At 43.0% G+C, this 21,356-nt stretch overlaps 1 protein-coding gene and 1 pseudogene across 1 annotated transcript; one reads left to right on the top strand and one right to left on the bottom strand.

The window, feature by feature from the left end:
* The first annotated feature begins 1,030 nt into the window (after positions 1-1,030).
* Positions 1,031-17,216, top strand: Rabif (RAB interacting factor). The gene is made up of 2 exons (XM_008830331.2): positions 1,031-1,202; positions 15,893-17,216. The coding sequence occupies exons 1-2, from the start codon at positions 1,077-1,079 to the stop codon at positions 16,136-16,138; spliced, it is 372 nt and encodes a 123-aa protein (XP_008828553.1). The 5' UTR covers positions 1,031-1,076; the 3' UTR covers positions 16,139-17,216.
* Positions 13,755-14,736, bottom strand: LOC103731841 (annotated as a pseudogene).
* Positions 17,217-21,356: the final 4,140 nt, after the last annotated feature.

Below are 21,356 nucleotides of genomic sequence, written 5' to 3'. Positions count from 1 at the left end.
GCATTGCACAATTCGGGTGCACTTATATACATGCAGGCAAACTGTTCATAAAATAAAAATAAAATGTCACCTAGATAAAGCCCTTTAGAACTCCCTAGACAGAACTCCCTAATTCATGCCTCATTTACAGTACTTTGTTCCTGTAGTTGTTATATTACCATTAGATTTGAGGCTGTTTCTGTTAGGCTATATTCTCATATAAAAATGCTGGTCATCGTTTCTTCAAGGGGTGTGAACTAATTGCAAAAAAAAAAAAATGTGCATTAGGTTAGACATTAACCAAGTAGCTTAATTCCTTGTCATTCTGATGTCCTAGCCATTTCTGGAAACTCATGTTCTGTTACACTAGAACATTCTGGAGATAGAAAGATGGAATGGTAAGGCCTTTGATCCCAGCACTCAGGAGGCAGAGACAGGCCTGGTCTACGTAGTGAGTTCCAGGACAGCTGAGGCTACAGGGAAACACTGTCTCAAAAAAAAAGATGCATCGGGACCTACAGATTGAAAACTGACATCTGATCTTCGCCTTCCTCGTGCATTGGACAACCCCTCTAAGAAAAATGACTACGTTTCCACTAAAGATCGCTTTGTTGCATAATAAATGGTCACTATTGATGGTCACTGTTGCAACATACTAAAATGACGCAACTTTTCCAACACTAAAAATGCACTCTGCATTCTAGATTGCTTCCTACAGACGAAGCAGATGTACTGTAACTAAACCTTGCTGAGGCGTAATCTGACCCATACTACTTCACACTACCCCCAGTACCGTCTCCATCCACAGGGCAACTAAAATCTCAGAGAACAAATGGCAAAGCTATCTAGTGACCTGCCTGGGCCAATATTAAGGGAAGCCCAGTGACCAGGCTTTGTCACAGGTCCCACCCGGGAAGTGCCCGTCACAAAGCCAAGCTAACACTTCCTTTGGGCAAAGAAGGGCGCTTGCGCGGCAGAGCCTAGACGCCTGCGCAAGATAAGTAATCTTGCGCTGGCGCCCCGCCTCTGCTAGATCCGCGCCAGCGCAGCCCAGACCGCGCGTGCGCACTGGTAGCCGAGACTGTGGCGGTGCGGCAATGGAACCCGTGGAGCTGCAGAACGAGCTAGTGTCAGCAGAGGGCCGGAACCGGAAGGCGGTACTGTGCCAGCGGTGCGGCTCCCGGGTGCTGCAGCCGGGGACGGCTCTCTTCTCCCGCCGGCAGGTAGGGAGGCCGATAGAGCCGCCTTTTCGCATTAGCCCGCAGCGGCCCGAGCGAGAGTCTCAATCCCCACTCCTCGGTTTCCAGGGACCGCGCCCCTCCTCGCGCTCCGAAGCGCCGCCCCCAGCGCCAGGCCCCGCCCCCTGCCTGGCTGCTTTGGGTGTCGCTCCACCCTCTGCAGTCCTGGCTGCCGAATCCGGCGGTACGCTGTCTGTGGTATGGACTGCCTGAAAGTTTCCCCACGGAGGCCCATTCCCTGTGCTCTTACTCCAGGCAGTGGCCAGAGGTGGACCTGTCCTGAGCCGGTCCTCATGGGGCCTCCGGGGTCGGGGTCTCTGGAGCGTGGCCAGCTCCTCCCGCGCATGCCGAGGAAGGAGCAGACCCAAGCTTCCTGCTTCCTAGAGCTCTGGCCCACCTGCTGTGTTCTGCGCATGCATCTTCTAGCCGCCACCTGGTGTCGACCCAGAGCACAAGATAGTGATGGATTCCTGTTCCACCACAGCCCACTTCTTCAGTCAGTTCTTCCTTTACCTCATTACCCGTCTGCTCCTCACAGGAGCTCCAGAAACAACTTTAGTGTAGAGAGTAGCGCAGAGTAACTGCTGATACATACTTTCCGAGGGCTCCGTGAGCCACAGTTCTCAGGATGACAGTTAAGTGAGACAGATATCTATAGTTATGGAAATAAATTTCGAAGGAAGACAATTCTTCCGTTTAGTACTTTTTGTAAAAGTGGGATTTTTTTTTTTTAAGGTTGGCAAAGTTAAATTTTAATTAAATTGAAAGTAAGCGAGACAGCAAATCCTCGCAAGAAGAGAGGATCTGGAACTGGAATCCCTAAAGTAGGACATTTTAATACCCTTCCTACCACCATCACCTAAGTGAGAAAATTGAGAAGAAAATAATATGCATAACTTTTTGTTGTTGTTGTTGAAGTATAACTTACCTATAGGATAGTACAAAGTGTAATCTCACTTCTACCAATGCCTGTGTCCTTACCACTTTAAATGGTCTTAAAAAAAAAAATCACTGCTAAGGTTGAACAGACTTGGTAAAGTGTAATGTATAGTATATCTGCTCCAAAAGTAGAATCGTCATAAAAAGGAAAAAAGAATCAGTGTCTTCCTTGTTCTGTTTTGAGGACTTCCTATCAACAAAATGGGCGAACTTCCCTGTTTGTCTTGATAAGATTTTCAAAGACTCCCATTTGTTTCTTCCAAGTGCCATAATGAAGGGGTGGAAGGAAGGTGGAAATGACACATGGAATTGAATCCTGATCTAACCACTTATTTACAGTGGAAGTTGTTTAACCTCCATGAGCTTGCTCATTCTAAAAAAGTAAAGGTGGTGAGTAGAGAAGAATTTGGAAACATTCAGCGCTGCACTTCATATACTGTGCATAACATAGGTCAGTTCTTGTATCCTTTTCCTATGGCAGTGCTGGCTACTTTTGTAAACTGACAAATTAGAGGTTCCTGAGTGGGGTGTGATGATGGCACAGGATCCTAGCACCCAGGAGGCTGAGGCAGGAGGATAATTCTCAATGTCATAGCCCGCCTGGTCTACCTAGTGAGTTCAGGGCCATCCAGGGATACATAGAGTCTATCTATAAATAAGTCTTTTTAAAATTAAGAAGTTCTGGGTCTGGAGAGATGGCTCAGTGGTTAAGAGCACTGGTTGCTTTTGCAGGGGACCCAGGTTCAATTCCCAGCACCCACATGGTGGCTTACAATCATCCATAACTACAGACTAGATCCAGGGGATCCTGCACCCTCTTCTGACCTCTGAGGGCATTCCACAACATGGGTGCACTTACACACATACAAGCAATACACTTATACACACAAAATAAAAATAAAATATTTTTTTAAAGTTTCTTGAAGGAATTTATAGTTTATGTTTAAAAGGTTTTATTTAAATTGATACTGCAGACAAAAACTGAGCAAATTAAATGATACATGTTGCACATTATATTTTGTCTCCCAACTGAATGGCTTCTATTCTAGAAATGATTCTGTGTTTTATTTTTTCCGTTTTTATTTTGTGTGTATATGTGTGATGTATGCATATATATGTGTTTGTTAGGTGTATGCCCTGTATAGTGCATGCATGTGGAGGCCAGAGGTCAATATCATATGATACATATCTTCTATCACTCTTCACCTTATTTTTATTGAGTGTGTGAATAGGTATTATGTATGTGCATGAGTGTAGGCATGTTTGTGCGACAGTGCTCATGTGGAGGTCAGAGGTCATGTGGCGGTCAGAGGTCAACCTCAGGAGTTGATTCTCTACACCTTGAGATCAGGGGGCGATCTGACTAAGATCATCAAGCTTGTGCTTGAACAAGCATATTTACCTGTCCAGCCCTATGACTGGCCTTTTCTTAGGTTTCAAGACAAAAATCACTCATTGAACCTAGAGTGTGCGGGTTTGGCTAGGCTGGCCAAAGAGATCTGGAGATCTATCTCTGTTCCTGCCTGTGTTCTCCCACACACACACCTATCACTGGGATTTGAGGTATAACTACCACACCCGGCTTTTGCATTGGGGTTAGAGATGGGCACTCATGCCCTTTTTGCTTGCCTGGCTAGCACTTTACACACTGAATCATTTCTCCTGCCCTCTTTCTCTTCTTTTTAAAACAACATTTTTGTTTGTTTGTTTGTTTTTTTTGTGTGTGTGTGTGTGTGTGTGTGTGTGTGTGTGTGTGTGTGTGCAGTGTGTTTTACCATAGCTTTAGTGTGTCTGGAAATTTCCTCTTTCTTGAAAAGGACTGTTGGCAGAATCCTATCCCTTTCTCTGAACTCTAGCAATTCAATTCTAATCCAACCTAATACTCTTAAGTTCACTCTAATTTTGTTTCTCCTTTTCAGAAATACTAATTCTAGAAAAACATAATTTCTAGGACATGTTATGAATGTGAAGTTTTTAAAAAAAAAACTCATGGAACATTCTAACCAGTTATTACTCCCTCTCATGCAATGTGTCAAGAAAGACAAAAGCCACATAGTTCCATAGTGTAGCAATTATCACATCTGCTTTATACTCAGAAGGTTCTAGATTCGGTCCCCAGTGGAATCGTGTTGTGAATTGTTGGGGCTGGAAAATGGTTCTGGGGCTAAGAGCACTGGATACTCTTGCAGAGGACCCAGGTTTGGTTCCCACCACCCACATGGCAGCTCACAACTCTCCCTAACTTTAATTCCAGAGACTCTGACTCCTGGCCTCTGTGGGTATTGCACAACACGAGTGCACGTATATACGTTCAGGTAGAACACTCATAAACATAAAATAAATAAAAAAGAAAGACAAGGGACTGGAGAGATGGCTCAGCAGTTAAGAGCACTGATTGCTCTTGCAGAGGACCCGGGTTCAATTCCCAGCAACCACATGGTGGCTAAAAAATCTGTTACTCCAGTTCCAGGGGATCTGATGCCTGCTGACCTCCTTGGGCATTGCAGGACACAGTGCACTTACATACATGCAGGAAATACACTCATACACATAATAATAAAATTTTGGGGTCTTTTTGAGACAGGGTTTCCCTGTAGTCCCAGCTGGCCTTGAACTCACAGAGGTCTTCCTGGCTCTCTCTCCCGAGTACTGGGATTGCTTCATCACACCCAGCCAATAACATTTTTTAAAAAACAGTTTTTAAAAAGAAAGACAAAAGCCCTTGTCCTTACAGAGAACAAAGCATTTGTAATTTGAATGGCATCAAACTCCTCAACTGAAAACTCATAAAGCTTTACCATACCTCTTTAGTCATTACCCTGAAATGTTGAAACCATAAAGCTATTCTTGCAAGGCTGGTATTCATTGCCGTTGACAAGGTCCTTCCATTCATTACATGAACATGGAGAGGCAGGGTATAACGAGTTCTTAGAGGCCCACAGCTTTCTCATTCCACCCAATAAGCCTAATATGATCTCCAGATGGGAAAACTTTGAAAACTAAACTCTACCAATCCCAACATTGACATGATCTAAGGCCAGGGATGCTGCTTAGATCATTCTGTCTTCCATTTCATAGTCTAAGGCAGTGTGATTTTCAACTGGGAATCAGTTTGTCTCCAAAGGGAAAAATCTAGAGACATTTTTGGATATTTTTTGGTAGTAAAAATTGGGAAGAGATGCTACTGAGACGTCTACTAGGTGGAAGCCAGGGATGCTGCTTAGAATCCTGTGATGCCCAGACCAGCCCTCAACAGCAAAAAATTCCCCAGCTCTAAATGTCAATAGTTCTTGAGGTCCAGAAACCCTGGTCCCTAGACTGCAAAGCACTCACAGCTCTACCACCTCACTTGATTTTATTAAATTATTAAATTCCTGGTACTGTTTGTTACTTGTACCACTAGGCCGAGGTCTTGTCCATGTGTGAATCTCCTATCCCTGGACTGTATACATAGGAGAAAATATAGGAAATATTTGAACTTAAAGTAAATTAATGAATAAAAGCTATTAGTCTAAAATAAATAATGGGTTGTTATAGATACAGTGGATCAATATTGATTGTTTTATTAATCTTTTTTTTTTTGAGACAGAGTCTCACATAGTCCAGGCTATCTTTGAACTCCCTTTGTAGCTGAGAATGACCTTGAACTTCTGATTCTTCTCCCAAGGCCTGGGATTACAGGCATGTACTTCCATGCCCAGTTTGTGTGGTTCTGGGGACAGAACCCAGGATTTAATGTATGCTAGGCAAGCAGTCTACCAACTGAGCTACATCTGCAGCCCAGGATCAGTATTTTAGTTGTGCCATTATTCCACTGTGTGCAGCATAACTTTTGCAAATATATCTTGGGGATGAGAGACAAGTTTAAACATAGAATTTTTTGTTTCCTATCCACCTTTTCACATAGGCTGAAGATAATTTTAACAGTATTTTTAGAGAGCCTGTATTTTGTTTATAATCTATCATATGAGGTCAAGTATGGAGTTTTCCACTTGTAGTGCCATAGAAGTGCTCTGAAAGTTTCAGACATCAAAGCATTTCAGATTGGATTTGGAGACTGGGAAACTTACATTTCCCATAATCATCACTGTAGTTGTTGGTGGAAGAGATGAAAATTAAGTTGAATAGCAGAGTGGCATCATAGTTGAAGATATAGTATGTTTGAGGAACTGATAAGTTTCCCTTGGCCAGAAAACAGAAGATGATAAAAGTGCAAAAAATTGAAAATGGAGGAGGTTTGGGAGCTGTGGGAATGAATCCTTTCCTTGTGGGTAGAAACTCATGTTTGGGTTAGGATATAGGATGGAAAGGAAGACTGAGCCAGGTGCCACCAAGTCGTTGATAGGGGCAGAGTGACCAGCACTTCCTCAGGTCTCCACGAGTCATCACCAGATGATAGAATTCTTGTAGGGGAAAAGTGTTGTGGTAATGAGGGAGGAGCTGAGAGCAAGGGGAACACCGGTTCCCATCTTCAGATCCCCAAGGGTGTAGACTGTCAGAGCATGGGCTGTGGTGGTCTTCTTATCAAGAGCTTCACTTCTGTGTTAAAAAAAAAAAAAAAAAGGAAATTCTGCAGAGCACGAAAACTAGAAAAAATAAGATGATGATGTACGATGGAGATGATTGATCTTTGGATCTTTGGGGGAGATACGATTGGCTTGTAGGATGAAAGGCATCAACAGTATTGGGATATGCATGTTGGAGCAAAGAATTTTAGGAAAGTAACAAAGAGTACTTTCTTATAAAACTAAACATTATTTAACGATTAACCTGGAACTTGCTTTGTAGCAGAGGTTAAACTTGAACTCCTGATCCTCCTGAATCTACCTCCCAAGTGTTGGGATTATAGGTTTTCACCACTAAAGCCAGACTGATCCACAGAACTTGAATGAATCTACAGATAATTATGTTGAGTTAAAAAGCCAGTCCTGGACCTGAAGAGATGACCCAGGGTTTATGAGCACTGGCTGCTCTTGCAAAGGACCTAGGTTCAGTTCCAGCACCCACATGGTGGCTCAGAACCATTTATAACTCCAGTTCCATGGGATCTAACTCTGTCTTCTGATCTCCATGAGCACCGTACTCATGTGGTACACACACATACATGCAGGCAAAACACATGTACATAAGATTAAAATAAACCTTAAAAAAAACAAGTCCTCAAAGATCGCAAACTATATGAATCTATTTGTATAATAGTCCCTTATTTTCTCTCCCTCCCTCCCCTACCTCTGTGTGTGCGTGTGCGTGCGTGCATGCGTGTGTGTGTGTGTGTGTGTGTGTGTGTTTTGACACAGAGTCCCACTTTGTTTCCAAGAGTGGCCTGAAGTTTGGTATGTTACTCAGGCTAGCCTTGAAGATCTCCTTTAGTCTTTCCAGTGCTGGAATTATAGGAATATACCATCACCATCATTTGGTCTTTTTTTTTTTTTTTTTTTTGGTACTTGTAACCTAATCAAACTTTCTGTGTAGTTGAAGATGACCTTGATTGAATTCTTGATCCTCCTGCCTTCAACTCTTAAGTGTTGGGACTACAAACATGGGCGACTAAGCCCAGCTTATATGGTGCTAGGAATCAAACCCAGGATCTCCTGCATGCTAAACAAGCACTCTGTAAGCTGATATGTTGCTCTGACCAGCCTAGAATTCATGATTCTCCCATATCAGCATCCCAAGGAGCCAGGATTACAGGTCTGTACCACTCTGCCCACCTCTGTATAACATTTTTGAAATGACAAAATTTCAGAACTGGAGAACAAATTCGTGGTGAGCAGGGGATAGGAATGAGGGGCAAGGCACTAGGGATCTGGCTATAAAAGAACAGCAGAGTGATTCTGGTGATGGTGCTGTTCGCCACCTTGACTGTGAGAAAAACTGTATAGAACTTAATACACAGACAAATGAGCCAGGTGTGGGGGGTGCGTGCCTGTAATCTTAGCTCTGTTCTGAGGAAGGAGAGGCAAAAGAATCAAGAGTTCAAGACCACCCTGGGCAGCAAGACCTTAAATCAAAAACAATAGCAACAAGAAAACTCCAGGAACTGGGGAAATTGGAATAAGATCTATGGATTATATCAGTGTTTGTGTCCTGGTTGTGATTTTGAAAGTTATTGTCTTTGTAGGACACCGAGTAAAAGATACAAGGTATTTGTGTTATTTTTGTTGTTGCTGCTGTGTTGGTTTGGTTTGTCTTTTTTTTTTTTTTAAGATAGGGTCTTACTGTGTAGGCTTGGCCAGTGTAGAACTTGTTATGTAGACCAGGCTGGCCATGAACTCAGAGATCACCTGCCTCGGTCTCACATGTGCTGCATGTGCTGGTGCTGGGAGTAAAGGCTTGTGGTATCATGCACAGCTCTGTGTTATTTCTTAAAGATTTATTTGCACGCGTGTATGTCTATGTGAGTATATATGGTGTCTGAGTCTATGTAAGTATATGCCGTGTGTGTCTGTGTGCACACATGTACACATGTGTGAATGCATCCATGCCCACTGAGGCAAGAAGTGTGCACTGGAATGGATCCCTTGGTGCTGGAGTTCCTGGAAAGGTGCCCAAAGTGGGTGGCAGGAACTGAACTTAAGTCCTCTTACCCCCTGAGCCATCTTTCTCAACCCCCCTATGTTATTTCTTATAAATAAATATGCACCTGGAGTTATCCAATAAACTTTCATGTGAAAAAAATTAGAACACCAGTCAGAAAAGGAGCGTGTGATGATTCCACTTATACGAAGTGGAATGTGTGGGGTAGTCAGCTTTATAGGAAAAAGAAAATAGAAAGGTGATTGTGATTGTCCAAACCAGTAAAGGAGGGTATAAGTAAAGCAGGGGAAATAGGTGACATACTATAACAGGTGCAGAGTTTCTGTTTGGGAAGATGAAAAAGTTCTGGAGCTGTTTAGTAGTGGCATAACTATGTGAACATACTTAATGCTACTGGACTGTACACTTAAAAATAGTCAAGTGGGGCTGGAGAGCTGGCTCAGCAGTTAACAGTGCTTACTGCTCTTCCAGAGCACTGAATTTGTTTCCCAACACCCACATCAGACAACTCAGAGGAAGCCGTCTTCTGACCTCTGCCAGCACCTGCACACAAGGCAGACACACACACACACACACAAATAATAAAAAAAAAAATTTAAAGCAGTTAATGGGGCTGTTAAGCAGTTAATGGTTTCAGTCAAAATCACTGGCTGACCTTACAGAAGACCAGGTTTAGTTCCTAGCACTTATGGCAGCTAACAACTGTCCTTAACTTCAGTTCCAGAGGATCAGACGCCCTCTTCTTGCCTCTGCAGGCATGGCATGCAGGTAGTACACATACATACATGCAGGCAAAACACACATACACATAAAATAAAAATAAATTAATAAATAAATCATTTATTTTATTTATTTTTATGTGTATGCGTGTATTGCCTGCATGTAGGTAAGTGCACCTGTGTCGAGCACTCTGACCTCGGAGGTCAGAAGAGACTGTTGGATTCCCTGGGACTGGAGTTACAGTCAGTTGTTAGCTGTCATTTGGTGCTGGAATTCGAACCCAGGTCTTCTGCAAGAACAAGTGTTCTTAACTGCTGAGCCATCTCTCCAGCCCCATAAATAAATCATTTTAAGTGGTAAAGTGTATGTATATTTTACCAAACAAAAAAGTAGAACGTGAATCTCAGCCATATAAAGTAGTTGTATTCTGATCTTTATGTTGGGATGATTAAGCTTTATTGTCAACTTGATTGAATTAGGAGATTCCTAGATTAGTAAAGCATACCTCTGGCTGTATTCTCTCAGGGTGTTTCCAAAGAGGATTCACTCATGAGGACTCTGATGAATGGTTCAGTTCACTGATTAAAATTTTAGTGGACTGTTAGGTGTTAGAACTGTAAGGAGGAGCCTGATTGGAGGAAGTAGGTCACTGTGAGGGCTTGTCCTTGAAGCTACATTTTACCCTGTCCCCTTCCGGTTACTCCCTTGCTTTGTTTCCTGTCCCTCTTGATGTGAGTGATTCCGCCACTCTCCACAGGATTATGGACAGAAACTGTGAACAGAATTTTTCTTGCATGGTGGTAGACATCATGGACTACATAGTGAGTTCCAGATCAGCATAGACTGCATTGCAAGGCCCTGTCTTCTCAAAAACTTTTTCCATCACATTTGCATGTGAGTTGGGATAATTCAAACATGTGAGCACTAGAACAGGATTTGTGAGGCCTCTGTATTTCTATAGATCTCTCACATGGGCTTTCTGTGTACACTTTCAGAATCACCAGATTTCTAATATAGTAGTTGAAGGTCCTGAGAGTGTCCCAAAAGAAATAGCAAAACTGCATGACCCTTTCTTCCCTCCCTCTCCCTCTCAGCCTCCTTCCCTCCCTCTCTACCTCCCTTCCCCTCCCTCTCAGCCTCCTTCCCTCCCTCTCTCCTCCCTTCCCTCTTCTTCCCTTCCCTCTCCTCCCCCCCGCCTCCCTTCCCCTCCTCTCTGCCTTCTTTCCTCCCTCCCTGCCTCCCTCCCTTCCTCTTCCCTCCCTCTCCCTCTCAGCCTCTTTCCCTCCCTCCCTGCCTCCCTTCCTCCCATCCTTCAGTCCTTCCCAGGTTCTCATGTAGCTCAACTCGAGCTGGCTTCAAGCTCACTGTGTAGCCTAGGATGACCTTGAACTCCTGATCTTCCTGCCTCTGCTTCCCAAGTGCCAAGATTACAGGTGTGGGCCATCAGATCAAACCGAAGGCTGTATATATGCTAGGCAAATGCTGCATCACTGTGCTATATCTCTCTACTTCCCCCACCCCCATCCTACTTCCTTTCCCTCCCCTCCTTTGAGATAGTCTCACTTATGTAACCCAGACTGGCTTTGTTTGTTTGTTTTATGGTGCTGGGAATTGAACCTAGGGCCTCACCCATGCTAGGCAAGTACTGTACCACTGAGCTCTATAGTCTCAGCCCCAGACTCACTTTGAACTTGTAGTCCTAATACTCTCTCTAAATAGCTGGCATTGTAAGTGTGTATTACCACATGAAGCTTGTATGCCCTTTTCTAACCTGGCCTGTCTCTTCTAGTACAATCTAGTTATTATAGCAATCACCGTGGCTTGCCTGTGATCAAGGGGAGAGGCACCGACTACATCTTCTGGTGGCAGGATTGTCAAAGAATTTTCAGATGTTTTTAAACGACCACAGGTACTTCAGGAAGAGGGATAACTATGCAATGTTAACAGTTTACTCTGTGCTGTAATAGTTTTTATTCCTTCTCTATTGTAGCATGATTGTCCAGCTTTCTATGACCATGTTTTTTACAATGAGAAAGGAAATAGTTTAGTTTTAAAAGGGTAGTGTGAACAGTATGCCAGCTGCATCCCACTGAGTTGTGATGCTCTATTTCTGAAGAGGCTGTGCAGGACTAAGAGAACTAACAAGCTATGAACCTAACAGCAAAAATAACTCATCTGGCCATGGACTTAGCCACAACCAAGTCACCTGCCTCAAATTAGATTTTTTAAAATTTCTACCCAGAAAGCTTTAATTCCAAATATCATATTCACTGACCTGGCCATAGGACTGTTCTTGGTATTGGGATGAAGAGTTTGGGTCTCAGGCACAGACACATGTACATGTGGAGGTGGAGACGAGAGGAACATAAGTTCAGGCCAGGCTGGCCTAGACATCAAGGAAGAAAAAGAAAAAAGAAAAAAAAAAACACTACCTGCAAGGTGTTAATACATACCAGCCTTTCATGAAACTGTGCTGTAACTGGGAAGAAAGGTCTTTCTTCATCAATACCAAAGCATTTCTTTATCTTTTGAGGGCTGTTGTGAGTCTAATTTATTTTTTATTTTGAGACAAGGTCTCTCATGGAGATCCTCCCACCTCAGCCTCCCAAGTGTTGGGATTACAGGCATAAGGCACTATGCCTGTCTTTTTAAAAATTTTTATTCTTATTTTTATTTTATATTTATGAATGTTTTGCCTGCATATATGTAAGTGTACTACATGTGCACAGTGACTGCAGAGGCCAGAAGATGGTCTTGGATCCCCTGGAATTGGAGTTATAGATGGCTGTTAGCTACCATATGGGTACTGGGAACCAAACCTGGGTCTTTTAACACTTTTGATTCTTTGAGAATGTCATACAGTGTTTTTTGATGCTATTCAGACTCCCTCCCCCATCAACTCTCAGATCCATCCCCACCTCCCTATACCTTCCAACTTCTATATTAGTACTTGCCTTCCTCTTGCTGTGTTAAAACAAGCAAGGTGACTTACAGAAGGAAGAGTTTTTTGGCTTATGGATCCAGAGGGAAAGGAGTCCATCATGGTGAGGGAGGCATGGTAGGAGACAGCTGGAGCAGAAAGCTGAGCACTCGCAACTTCAGTCACACACAGGAAGCAGAGAGAGCAATTAAGATAAGAGTCTGAGTAGTCCAACCATGGCTCTGCCACCCCAGAGAGGCCAAGAATCCAGTAGTTGCTCAGGCCACAAGGCTGGATGTCTCAGCAGTCCCAATCTGGTGCTGAAGGCCTGGAGAATTTCTGGAGAGCTATTGTTTTTCAGTTGACATTGGAACCTGAAGAAGTTGGTTAATCTTTCTGCCCCCTCTTCTGCAATGGTCCCTGGGACTTAGGAGAAGAGGGCATGATATAGGTTACTTATTTTATGCATATTGACAAGTTGTGGATTTCTGTGTTAATCTCTAGCTATTGCAAGAAGATGCTTCTCTGGTGAGAAGTTGAGAAATGTACAAATGGTTTGGAGCATTAGAGTCCATAATGTCGGAGGAGACATGGCAGCAGAGGTGGTCGGAGCAGAAAGCTGAGCAATCACATCTTTAAGTAGGCATGGGAAGCAGAACCTTTTTAATGTTTTTAAAACCTTTTGGCTGGATATGGTGGCAGACACCTTTAATCCCGCAGTCAAGAGGCAGAGGCAAGTGGATCTCTGTGAGTTCCAGGTCAACAAGGGCTGCATAGTGAGACTTTGTCTAAAACAAAAACCTTTTTTTGGAGCCAAGTATAGTGACACATGCCTGTAATACTAGCATTTGGGAGGCTAATGCAGCCTAGTATGTATGTAGCAAAACCTCTCAAAAAACAGAATGAAATATATGTATGTTTTGCCTTCCTTCTAATTGGGAATGCCAGACTAGCGCATGGGGTCATCTTGCCTTATTAATTAGAGTTTGGAGCTACATTAGAATAGTATTGTGGATCTAGGCATGGTGATACATATCTTTAATCCCAGCACTCAGGTGGCTGAGGCAGGAGGATCACTACCTTGAGACAGCCTGGGCTATAACAAGACCCTTCTCAAAATAAAAGTTCTGTGAGTAGGAAATACATGGTAGGACAGCAGTCATATAGAGGAGCAGAGGGATAACAAGCTTTCCTGGAAATGCATTTTACAATAGAAAGTGTCCAGACTGGGCTGGAGAGATGGCTCAGCAGTTAAGAGCACTGGCTGCTTTTGCAGAAGACGTGGGTTCAGTTCCCAGCACCCACATGTCAGCTCACAACCATCAGTAACTTCAGTTGTAGGGGATCCACCTTCTTTTGGTCTCTGTGGGTATGTATGCTCATGGTGCACTTACATGCATGCAGGCGAAGCACTCATACACATAAATAAAATAAAATATTAAGAAATCGTGCCTACAACTCACACAGAGGAAATGGAGGCAGGTGTTTGTGTGCATGTGCACATGCACCAAAGGCTTTCACTTAGCAATTGAGAAGACATACAGGTTAAAGTTTGCAAGATCTTGGGGATAACACCTCAGATTCTAAAGCTAGCTTTGCCTTTTTATGAGATAAATCCAGCTCAGGAGCTGATAGCCTAGTGCAGAGAGCCACATAATAAGTAAGACTTTCGGAAAATTAGACATAAAATGGAATGTTATGAGAAATGTTTTTTTGTCATGGCACTTTTCAGTTTACTGCATGAAGGAGTTACACTAGTTCAAGTTAAAAGCAGACCCCAAATGGTTATATTATACAAGCTGTGAGGTTTTTTAACTTGTGACAAGGGACAGAAGGGAAATTCTACTCATTGAAAGGAAATCCTTACTTAAGCTTCAGAGAGCCACAAGCACTTAAAACCCGTGAACCTTCAGCTGATCATCCTTAGCCAGTCCAGTCTCTGTCAGGACCTGACGTATGTTCTTGCACTGATCACCATGTACCTGAATTATTTCTCCCTTTTCTGGATGCTCAATTACAGTACTATTGCAGGAAAATTTCTTCTTAAACGCCTTCACTAGTTTCTTTTTACCATAATCATCAGCAATCCCTTGGACAAATAGTAAGGGCCTTCCTGCTGTTTCTCTGTTGAATTCTTCCTCAGTGCCAGCAGGAAGCAGGTCATCACCCTTACTTGCATCAGCAAAGGGGTTGAAAGAGTGGAGGTTCTGGATAGTGGACATGCTATACGATTCCTTTTCCTCTGTGGAAACAGCCTGCAAAAGGCGGCTGTGGGAGAAGGTGGGCTGAGGGGAATGGAGCATCAGGAAGTGAGGGAGCTGGAGGGGGAGGCAGCTGAATCCTTGGCAGCGGCTCAGTGACTGGGGCCAAGGGAATTTTTAAGATTAATTCATGTGCCAGGCTAGCACTTGGGAGGCAGAGGCAGGCAGATCTCTGTGAGTTCGAGGCCAGCCTGGTCTATACATTGAGTTGCAGGCCAGCTGGGGCTACAGGGAGACCTTGCTTGTCTCAAAAAGACCAAAAAAAAAAAAAAAAAAAAAAAAAAAAAAAAAAAAAAGGATAACTAATGTGTTGCATTAAATATAGTATTTTTACCAACACATGTGCCAAAATGTATCAGATTATTTACTTTAAAATTGTGCAGATTATCAGTTATACTTCAGTTAAGCTCTTTTAAAAATATATAATGATGCTGGTGGCTCACACCTTTAATCCCAGGCAGAGCTCTGTGAGTTCAAGGCCAGCCTGGTCTACATAGTGAGTTTCAGGATAGCTGGGGCTGCAGAGAGACCCTGTCTCCAAAAAAATTAAAACCAAACCCCCAAACAAAAACAAAACAAAAAATATGTTCAAGGCATTGGGAATGTAAGAGAAAGAGAACACAGTATGGCATTCATTCAGGTTATGGGTCAGAGACTCCCTGAGGTCACACTGAGCTGAATAGCAACAAGGGACTGGCCATGCCAAGTCTTCAGGCAGAGCAGATTTACTGCTGGTTAAGGAAGCAAGAAGGCCAGTGTAGCTGATGCACAGTGACCAAGGGGAGTCCATGGACAACACAGCAGAAAGGCCACTGGCAGAAGTGCCTCTTCCACATCTCTTAAGAATCAGGGCAGGAGCTGGAGAGATGGCTCAGTGGTTAAGAGCACTGGCTGCAAAAGATCCAGGTTCAATTCCCAGTACCCACATGTTGGCTACCAACCATCCATAACTCCAGTTCCAGGGATCTAATGCCTTCTTCTGGCTTCTGCAGGCATCAGCACACATGTGCACTTACATGCAGGCAAGACGCTTATGTACATAAAATAAAAATAAATAAATCTTAAGAAAAAGAATCAGGGCAGGCACCAGAACAACAACCAGCACCCTAGTCTATAACCTAATGCAATGGCTGCTCTTTCTTTTCTTTTCTCCTTTTTATTATTATTATTTTTTTATTTTTCCTTTTTTCCCATTCTAGAAAGCAGCCAGCGAGCAGGTAAAGTATAAGTAGAATGGAAGTGATGATGGGACCAGGGCCAGTTCAGCCTTTACATTCCTGTGTTCTCTTCCACTGCAGCTTTTCCTCCCCTCCATGAGAAAGAAGCCGGCTCTGGCTGATGGCAGCAATCCTGATGGTGATCTCCTGCAGGAACACTGGCTGGTTAATGACATGTTCATCTTTGAGAATGTGGGCTTCACCAAGGATGTGGGCAACATCAAGTTTCTGGTCTGTGCAGACTGTGAGATTGGACCTATTGGCTGGCATTGCCTAGATGACAAGAACAGTTTCTATGTGGCCTTGGAACGCGTTTCTCATGAGTAACTGAGAGGAGAGGGATTCAGCTCCACCCTAGCTATAAAGGCCCTCCCCACAAGAACTGACGAGGAACCTGGTGTAACTGCTGTGCTGCCAGTCTTCTCTGTACTGATATAAATCATGAGCACTGTATAAAATGATGTGCCCTTGAAATTGAACAGGGCCAGTCCTACTTCCTTCCAGCCTCTGTGCATGCCTCCCATTTAGTCCCCTTTGTATCACCACTTGTCCTAACCTTCCTTTTCTGTAGTTCTGGAACAAAGTAGTACCTCTACAAGTTAGTCTCACCCCTGGCATTCCACCTAGACACCTACCCAGAGCTCCCTTTTTTCTGCTCTACAAGAGCAGTAGTCAACTCTAGCCAAGATGATATAAAAGAGGCTTGTTTGCTAATAGTTAAATTTTGCCCTTTTTGACTCTCATTTAAGAAGCCAGGCATAGTGGTACATACCTGTAATCCTAGCACTTAGGAAGTTTAGGCAGGAAGATTGGGAGTTCAAGACCAGCTTCAGCTACATAGTGAGTTCTAGGCCAGCCTGGGCTACATGAGACCCTGTCTCAAAAGACAAACAAAAACATAAGCATACAAATATCTAAGAGTACTTTGTTGTATGTAACCTACTTATCTACAGTAATTTATTCTTTTTAAAAGTAAAACAGCTGGGCATGGTAGTGCATGCCTCTAATCCCAGCACCATGGAGGCAAGGGCAGGCAGATCTCTGAGTTCTAGGCTAGCCTGATCTGCATAGCAAGTTCAGGGCCAGGAATGCACAGTAAAACCCTTTCTCAAGAAAAAAAATTTACAAACTTCAATATTTAAACCACTAATCAGAAACTTGCTTTAAACACATTTCCAATGCTATGTTTGGGGGGCTTCTTTCTGGGTGGATACTGACGCCTTATAGTGAAGATGAATGTGGTCCTTCTTCCCTCAAATCTTGACATGGCTTGTCTTTTTATTAACTCCTCACTGCTACAGTTGTGTTGTCAACCCTGAGAGAAACCTAGTCCCAGCTGTTTACCGGGCTTTCATACCAACCCAAATGCAAATGTTTTTAATGAAAATATCTGTTTCTATTGTTATGGGGTTGCTGTTGACTCTTTTTTTAAGTTAGGGAATGCAGATCTTCAACATGATTTCCAGTTATTCTGTCATTTCTCTCCTGAAGTGACTTACCATCGTAGAGGAAATCTGTATCAGAGATTTCAAGTGCCCTCTCACCATCTCTTCCTCTAGAAGCCTAAAATTGGAATATGGATTAAATAAAGACCTTATTATTGCCTGTAATCCCAGCACTTGGGAGGTAGAGTTCAAGGTCAGCCTCAGCTACATATCAATTCCTAGGCAGCCTGTTCTATATGAGACCTATCTCAAAAAAACAAACAAATAGGGCTACAGTGATAGCACAGTGGTTAAGAGTACTTGCTGCTCTTGCAGAAGACTTGAGTTCAACTCCCAGCACCCACATCAGGTTACAGCTACCTATAATTCCAGTTCCAGAGGAATCTGACACCTCTTCTGGCTTCTGACATCTGCATGTATGTAGTACACATACAGACAAGCAGACACATACATAAATAAAATTTTTTAAAAGTAAAAAATCCCTTTGCCTGTTTTCTGGTTATTTCTTTCCATCACTCAAACTTTTTAAGGGATCCCTACTAAAGTACAGGCCTTGGGCACAGCTTTGCCACCAACCTGCTCAGAATGGTGGCTTCCTTCCCTAATCAGAGCCTGAATGAGCTTCAGCAGAAACTGAAAAAAACATGCTTTCCAGACATATGGCACGCACATATGATTAAGGCATTTGCAGAAAGAAAAAACTATCTTAGAGGAAATCTGTATAAGATCTGAGTGGACAAGTCCAAGCAGGAACAAAACCAAGTAGATGCCTTTAGGGATACACACGTTGTCCTTCATTGCCACAAGCCAAAAACCTAAGCTAAGCTTTTTTTTTTTTTTAATTAGGCTTTAACTTTCCCTTTTTAAAAATATCATAGAAGCGTCTGGGTATGAGAGTGCACGCCTTTAGTCCCAGCACTTGGAGGCAGAGGCAGGTGGATCTTTGTGATAAAAATATATATATATATATATAAAATAGAAGCAGTTTATGTTGATTGTAGATAAACTTAAGAATTCATGGCCAGGCATGGTGATACACGCCTTTAATGCCAGCAGTTGGGAGGCTGAGGCAGGTGGATCTCTGAGTTCAAGGCCAGCCTGGTCTACATAGCAAGTTCCAGGCCAGCTGGGGCTACTTAAACTCACACTTCCAATCCAGACCTTACCACGGTAATGTGATATGTGATCCTTAATGTTTTACTATGTGTATATGCAAACAGGTACAGTTTTGTAAATAAATATGAGATCACACTGTACTTTTTTTTTTTTTTTTTTTTGAGAAACCAGAAAAAGCTAAGTGTGGTGGCATAACCTGTAATCCAAGCCTGAGGCAGGAAGGTGGACCTCTGTGCTCAAGGTTAGATTTTGTCTGAAAAACAAAGACAATAAGCTGGGGCAGGAATTTAGTGGTCAAGTGCTAATACAAGCATATACAAAACTCTGGGGTCGATCCTCAGAACAGAAAAAAGAGAACAGAGGCAAAGATGGACAGCGGTGCACTGACATCTTACATGTACCCTGTTCCAAACTCTTAAAGTAACTGTCACACTTAACTGACAAGGAAGACTTGTGTAGGTAATCTGGACTGCCCATCCCACAACTAGGCAGAGTAGAAAAAATATTCTGAACATCTGTTTGACTCTTCTGGGGACAGCGTCTAGAAGCATTCAGAATGGTCCATCAATTGACATACCATCGAAAGCTTCCCAGTATTGCAGCCTCTATCAAAACTAAGTCTGCCCTGAACCCCTGGCAAGAGAATTACTTTTATACCCAGCAAGTCAGGAAAACACCAAAATCCTTGTGGCCGACTTCAAGGGGGTCATGCTGGAGGCCTACAGGTCCTGTGAGATGAAAAACTGAAAGCACCTCAGCAGGACCTGTATGTTCCACAAGTGCTGGATCACCATGATGGAGTTAAGTGTGCTTTCATTATCCAGGGAAGAATGGCTGGAGGCATAAGCATAGAAACAGAAAACTTGATCAAAAAACAAAGGGTTTTTTTGAGCAATGAAAAACAGACAAATGCTGGGCATGTTGTTATATGCTTGTCATCCCATCACTTGCAAGGCTGGGATGGGATTGTGAACAAAAGCCCACCTTGGGCATTGTAGCAAGACTCTCAAAAAGAAGTAAAAAGCAAACAATTCAAAAGGATTTTTTTTTTTAACTGAAGGCATCACAGAGCTAACATTCTGAAGAATCACTGAGCTAGGCCCCTGAGAAGATGAAAACTCTGACCAGAAGGCTTAGAATTATAGGCACAGCTGTCAAACATGGAGGCCAACCAGGATGATCAGTGATTTTGGAATTTTTTTAAGGTACTGGGGCTAGATCCCAGGACCTCGTATATGCTAAATACATAATCTACAACCAAGCTACACCTCTAGCCCCAAGGTAAAGATGTCATTCATGAGCTTTCCAGAGGTAATGGATAGGGCTTGTCCAAAGGTGCTAGACTTGGTGCTGTCCCTTCACTTTGGGTAGAGGTCACTAGTCCTCTGTACCCCAGGGAAGATGAATAACAAGCAGTAACGGGTTCTCACAGGGAATAGCAGCAGGGCTTCAGTCAGCTCAGCCTTGAAACTAGATCAAGGTGATCCCATAGTAGTGCTATGGCCCTACCCTGACATAAGCAAATAGCCTCCAGAGGAAAATCTCATCCTAAACCTTAGATTATTTCTGCAATTTTGCTAATGTATATCTTGATTACAACAAGGATATAACCTGTCAGAATATAAGACAGAAAACTTAAAACGACAGTGCAAAGAGGCCCACAGTGGATAGAGATACTGAAGCTCTCAAACATAGACCTTAAAATAACTGCTTATGTGGGCCAGCAAATGGTTCAGCAGGCAAGGTGCCTGCATCTAAGCCTAACAACCTGAGTTGATCCCTGGAGAGCCACATCGTAGGAGAGAACTGACTCCCACAAACTGTCCTCTGACCTCTGCTCCAGTGCTGTGGCACCACATGTGTATGCATGCACACATGCACACACACATAAATTAATAAAAAGTAAACAACCACTTACTATGTTCCAAGATAAATATATATGTTTGGGAATTTCATCAAATACCTGGACATCTAAAAAGAAGTGCATTCTAGAGTTTTTTGAATAAATTAAAACCCTTGGATGTGGCTGGAGAGATGGCTCAGTGGTTAAGAACACTGGCTGCTCTTGCAGAAGACCCAGGTTCGAATCCCAGCATGCACATGGCAGCTAGCAAGTGTCCATAATTCCAGTTCCAGGGGATCCAATAGCCTCTTCTATCCCCGGGTGTTGCATGACACAGGTGCACTTCGTACATGCAGGCAATACACACATACACATAAAATAAAAATAATTTTTAAAAATCCTTGGAGTTGATCCCAAGTACTTGGGAGTTGAGGCTGGAGGTCACTTCATCTCAGGAATTCAAGCCTAGCCTGGGAAAACACAGCAAGATCCTGTTTCTAAAATGTTAAGTATGGTAGTACATGCTTGCATTTTCAGGACTTAAGAGGCTGAGGTAGGAGGATCAGGAGTTCAAGATCTAACATGCTGTCTGCAAGAAAAATTCCAAGACACACACACACACAAACCACAGAGACAAGAGTCCAGGAAGTCATAGATGAGGAAGAACAAAAGTGGATGGGAAACTTTCTTTATTGGACAGACTAATAGAATAATCTAACAAAATATCTCAGAAACCAACCCTGCATTGGACAAGGGGAGGCAATGCTTTCTAGGAGACACGAAGAGGGTTTCTGCAATCCTGGTAATGCCTGCCTTTGTATCTTCATAGTGATTACGTAATTATTGAGCTGTACCTCCTTTGTGCATTTTTCTGAATAATACTACAATTTCACAATAAAAGGGGTTTTATCTTTGCGGTGCTAGGGATCACCCTTGGGGCCTCTTATGTGTCAGCACTCTACCAGGCAGGTATACCCTGAGCCCAATAAAAAGGTTTTAAAGCAATGTTATATACAAAGCCTACTTAATCATCAGCCTTTCCCTTCAAAATCAGGATGGCATTTCATTTCCATCATCTTCTAAGCCTATACACAGTTAAACCCCTGGCAAAGTATAGTGACAGAGGCTCATAATCCAAGCA

This window comes from Nannospalax galili, unplaced genomic scaffold, assembly GCF_000622305.1.
Source record: "Nannospalax galili isolate Female #2095 unplaced genomic scaffold, S.galili_v1.0 scaffold113, whole genome shotgun sequence".
NCBI classification, from domain to species: Eukaryota; Metazoa; Chordata; class Mammalia; order Rodentia; family Spalacidae; genus Nannospalax; species Nannospalax galili.
This window is presented reverse-complemented; position numbering and strand designations above follow the sequence as displayed.

Excerpts from the sequence above, each read along its gene's own strand:
- Rabif (XM_008830331.2), top strand. The coding sequence starts at position 1,077 with ATGGAACCCGTGGAGCTGCAGAACGAGCTAGTGTCAGCAGAGGGCCGG. Across the intron at positions 1,203-15,892 it reads CTCTCTTCTCCCGCCGGCAG|CTTTTCCTCCCCTCCATGAG; the intron begins GTAGGGAGGCCG and ends CTTCCACTGCAG.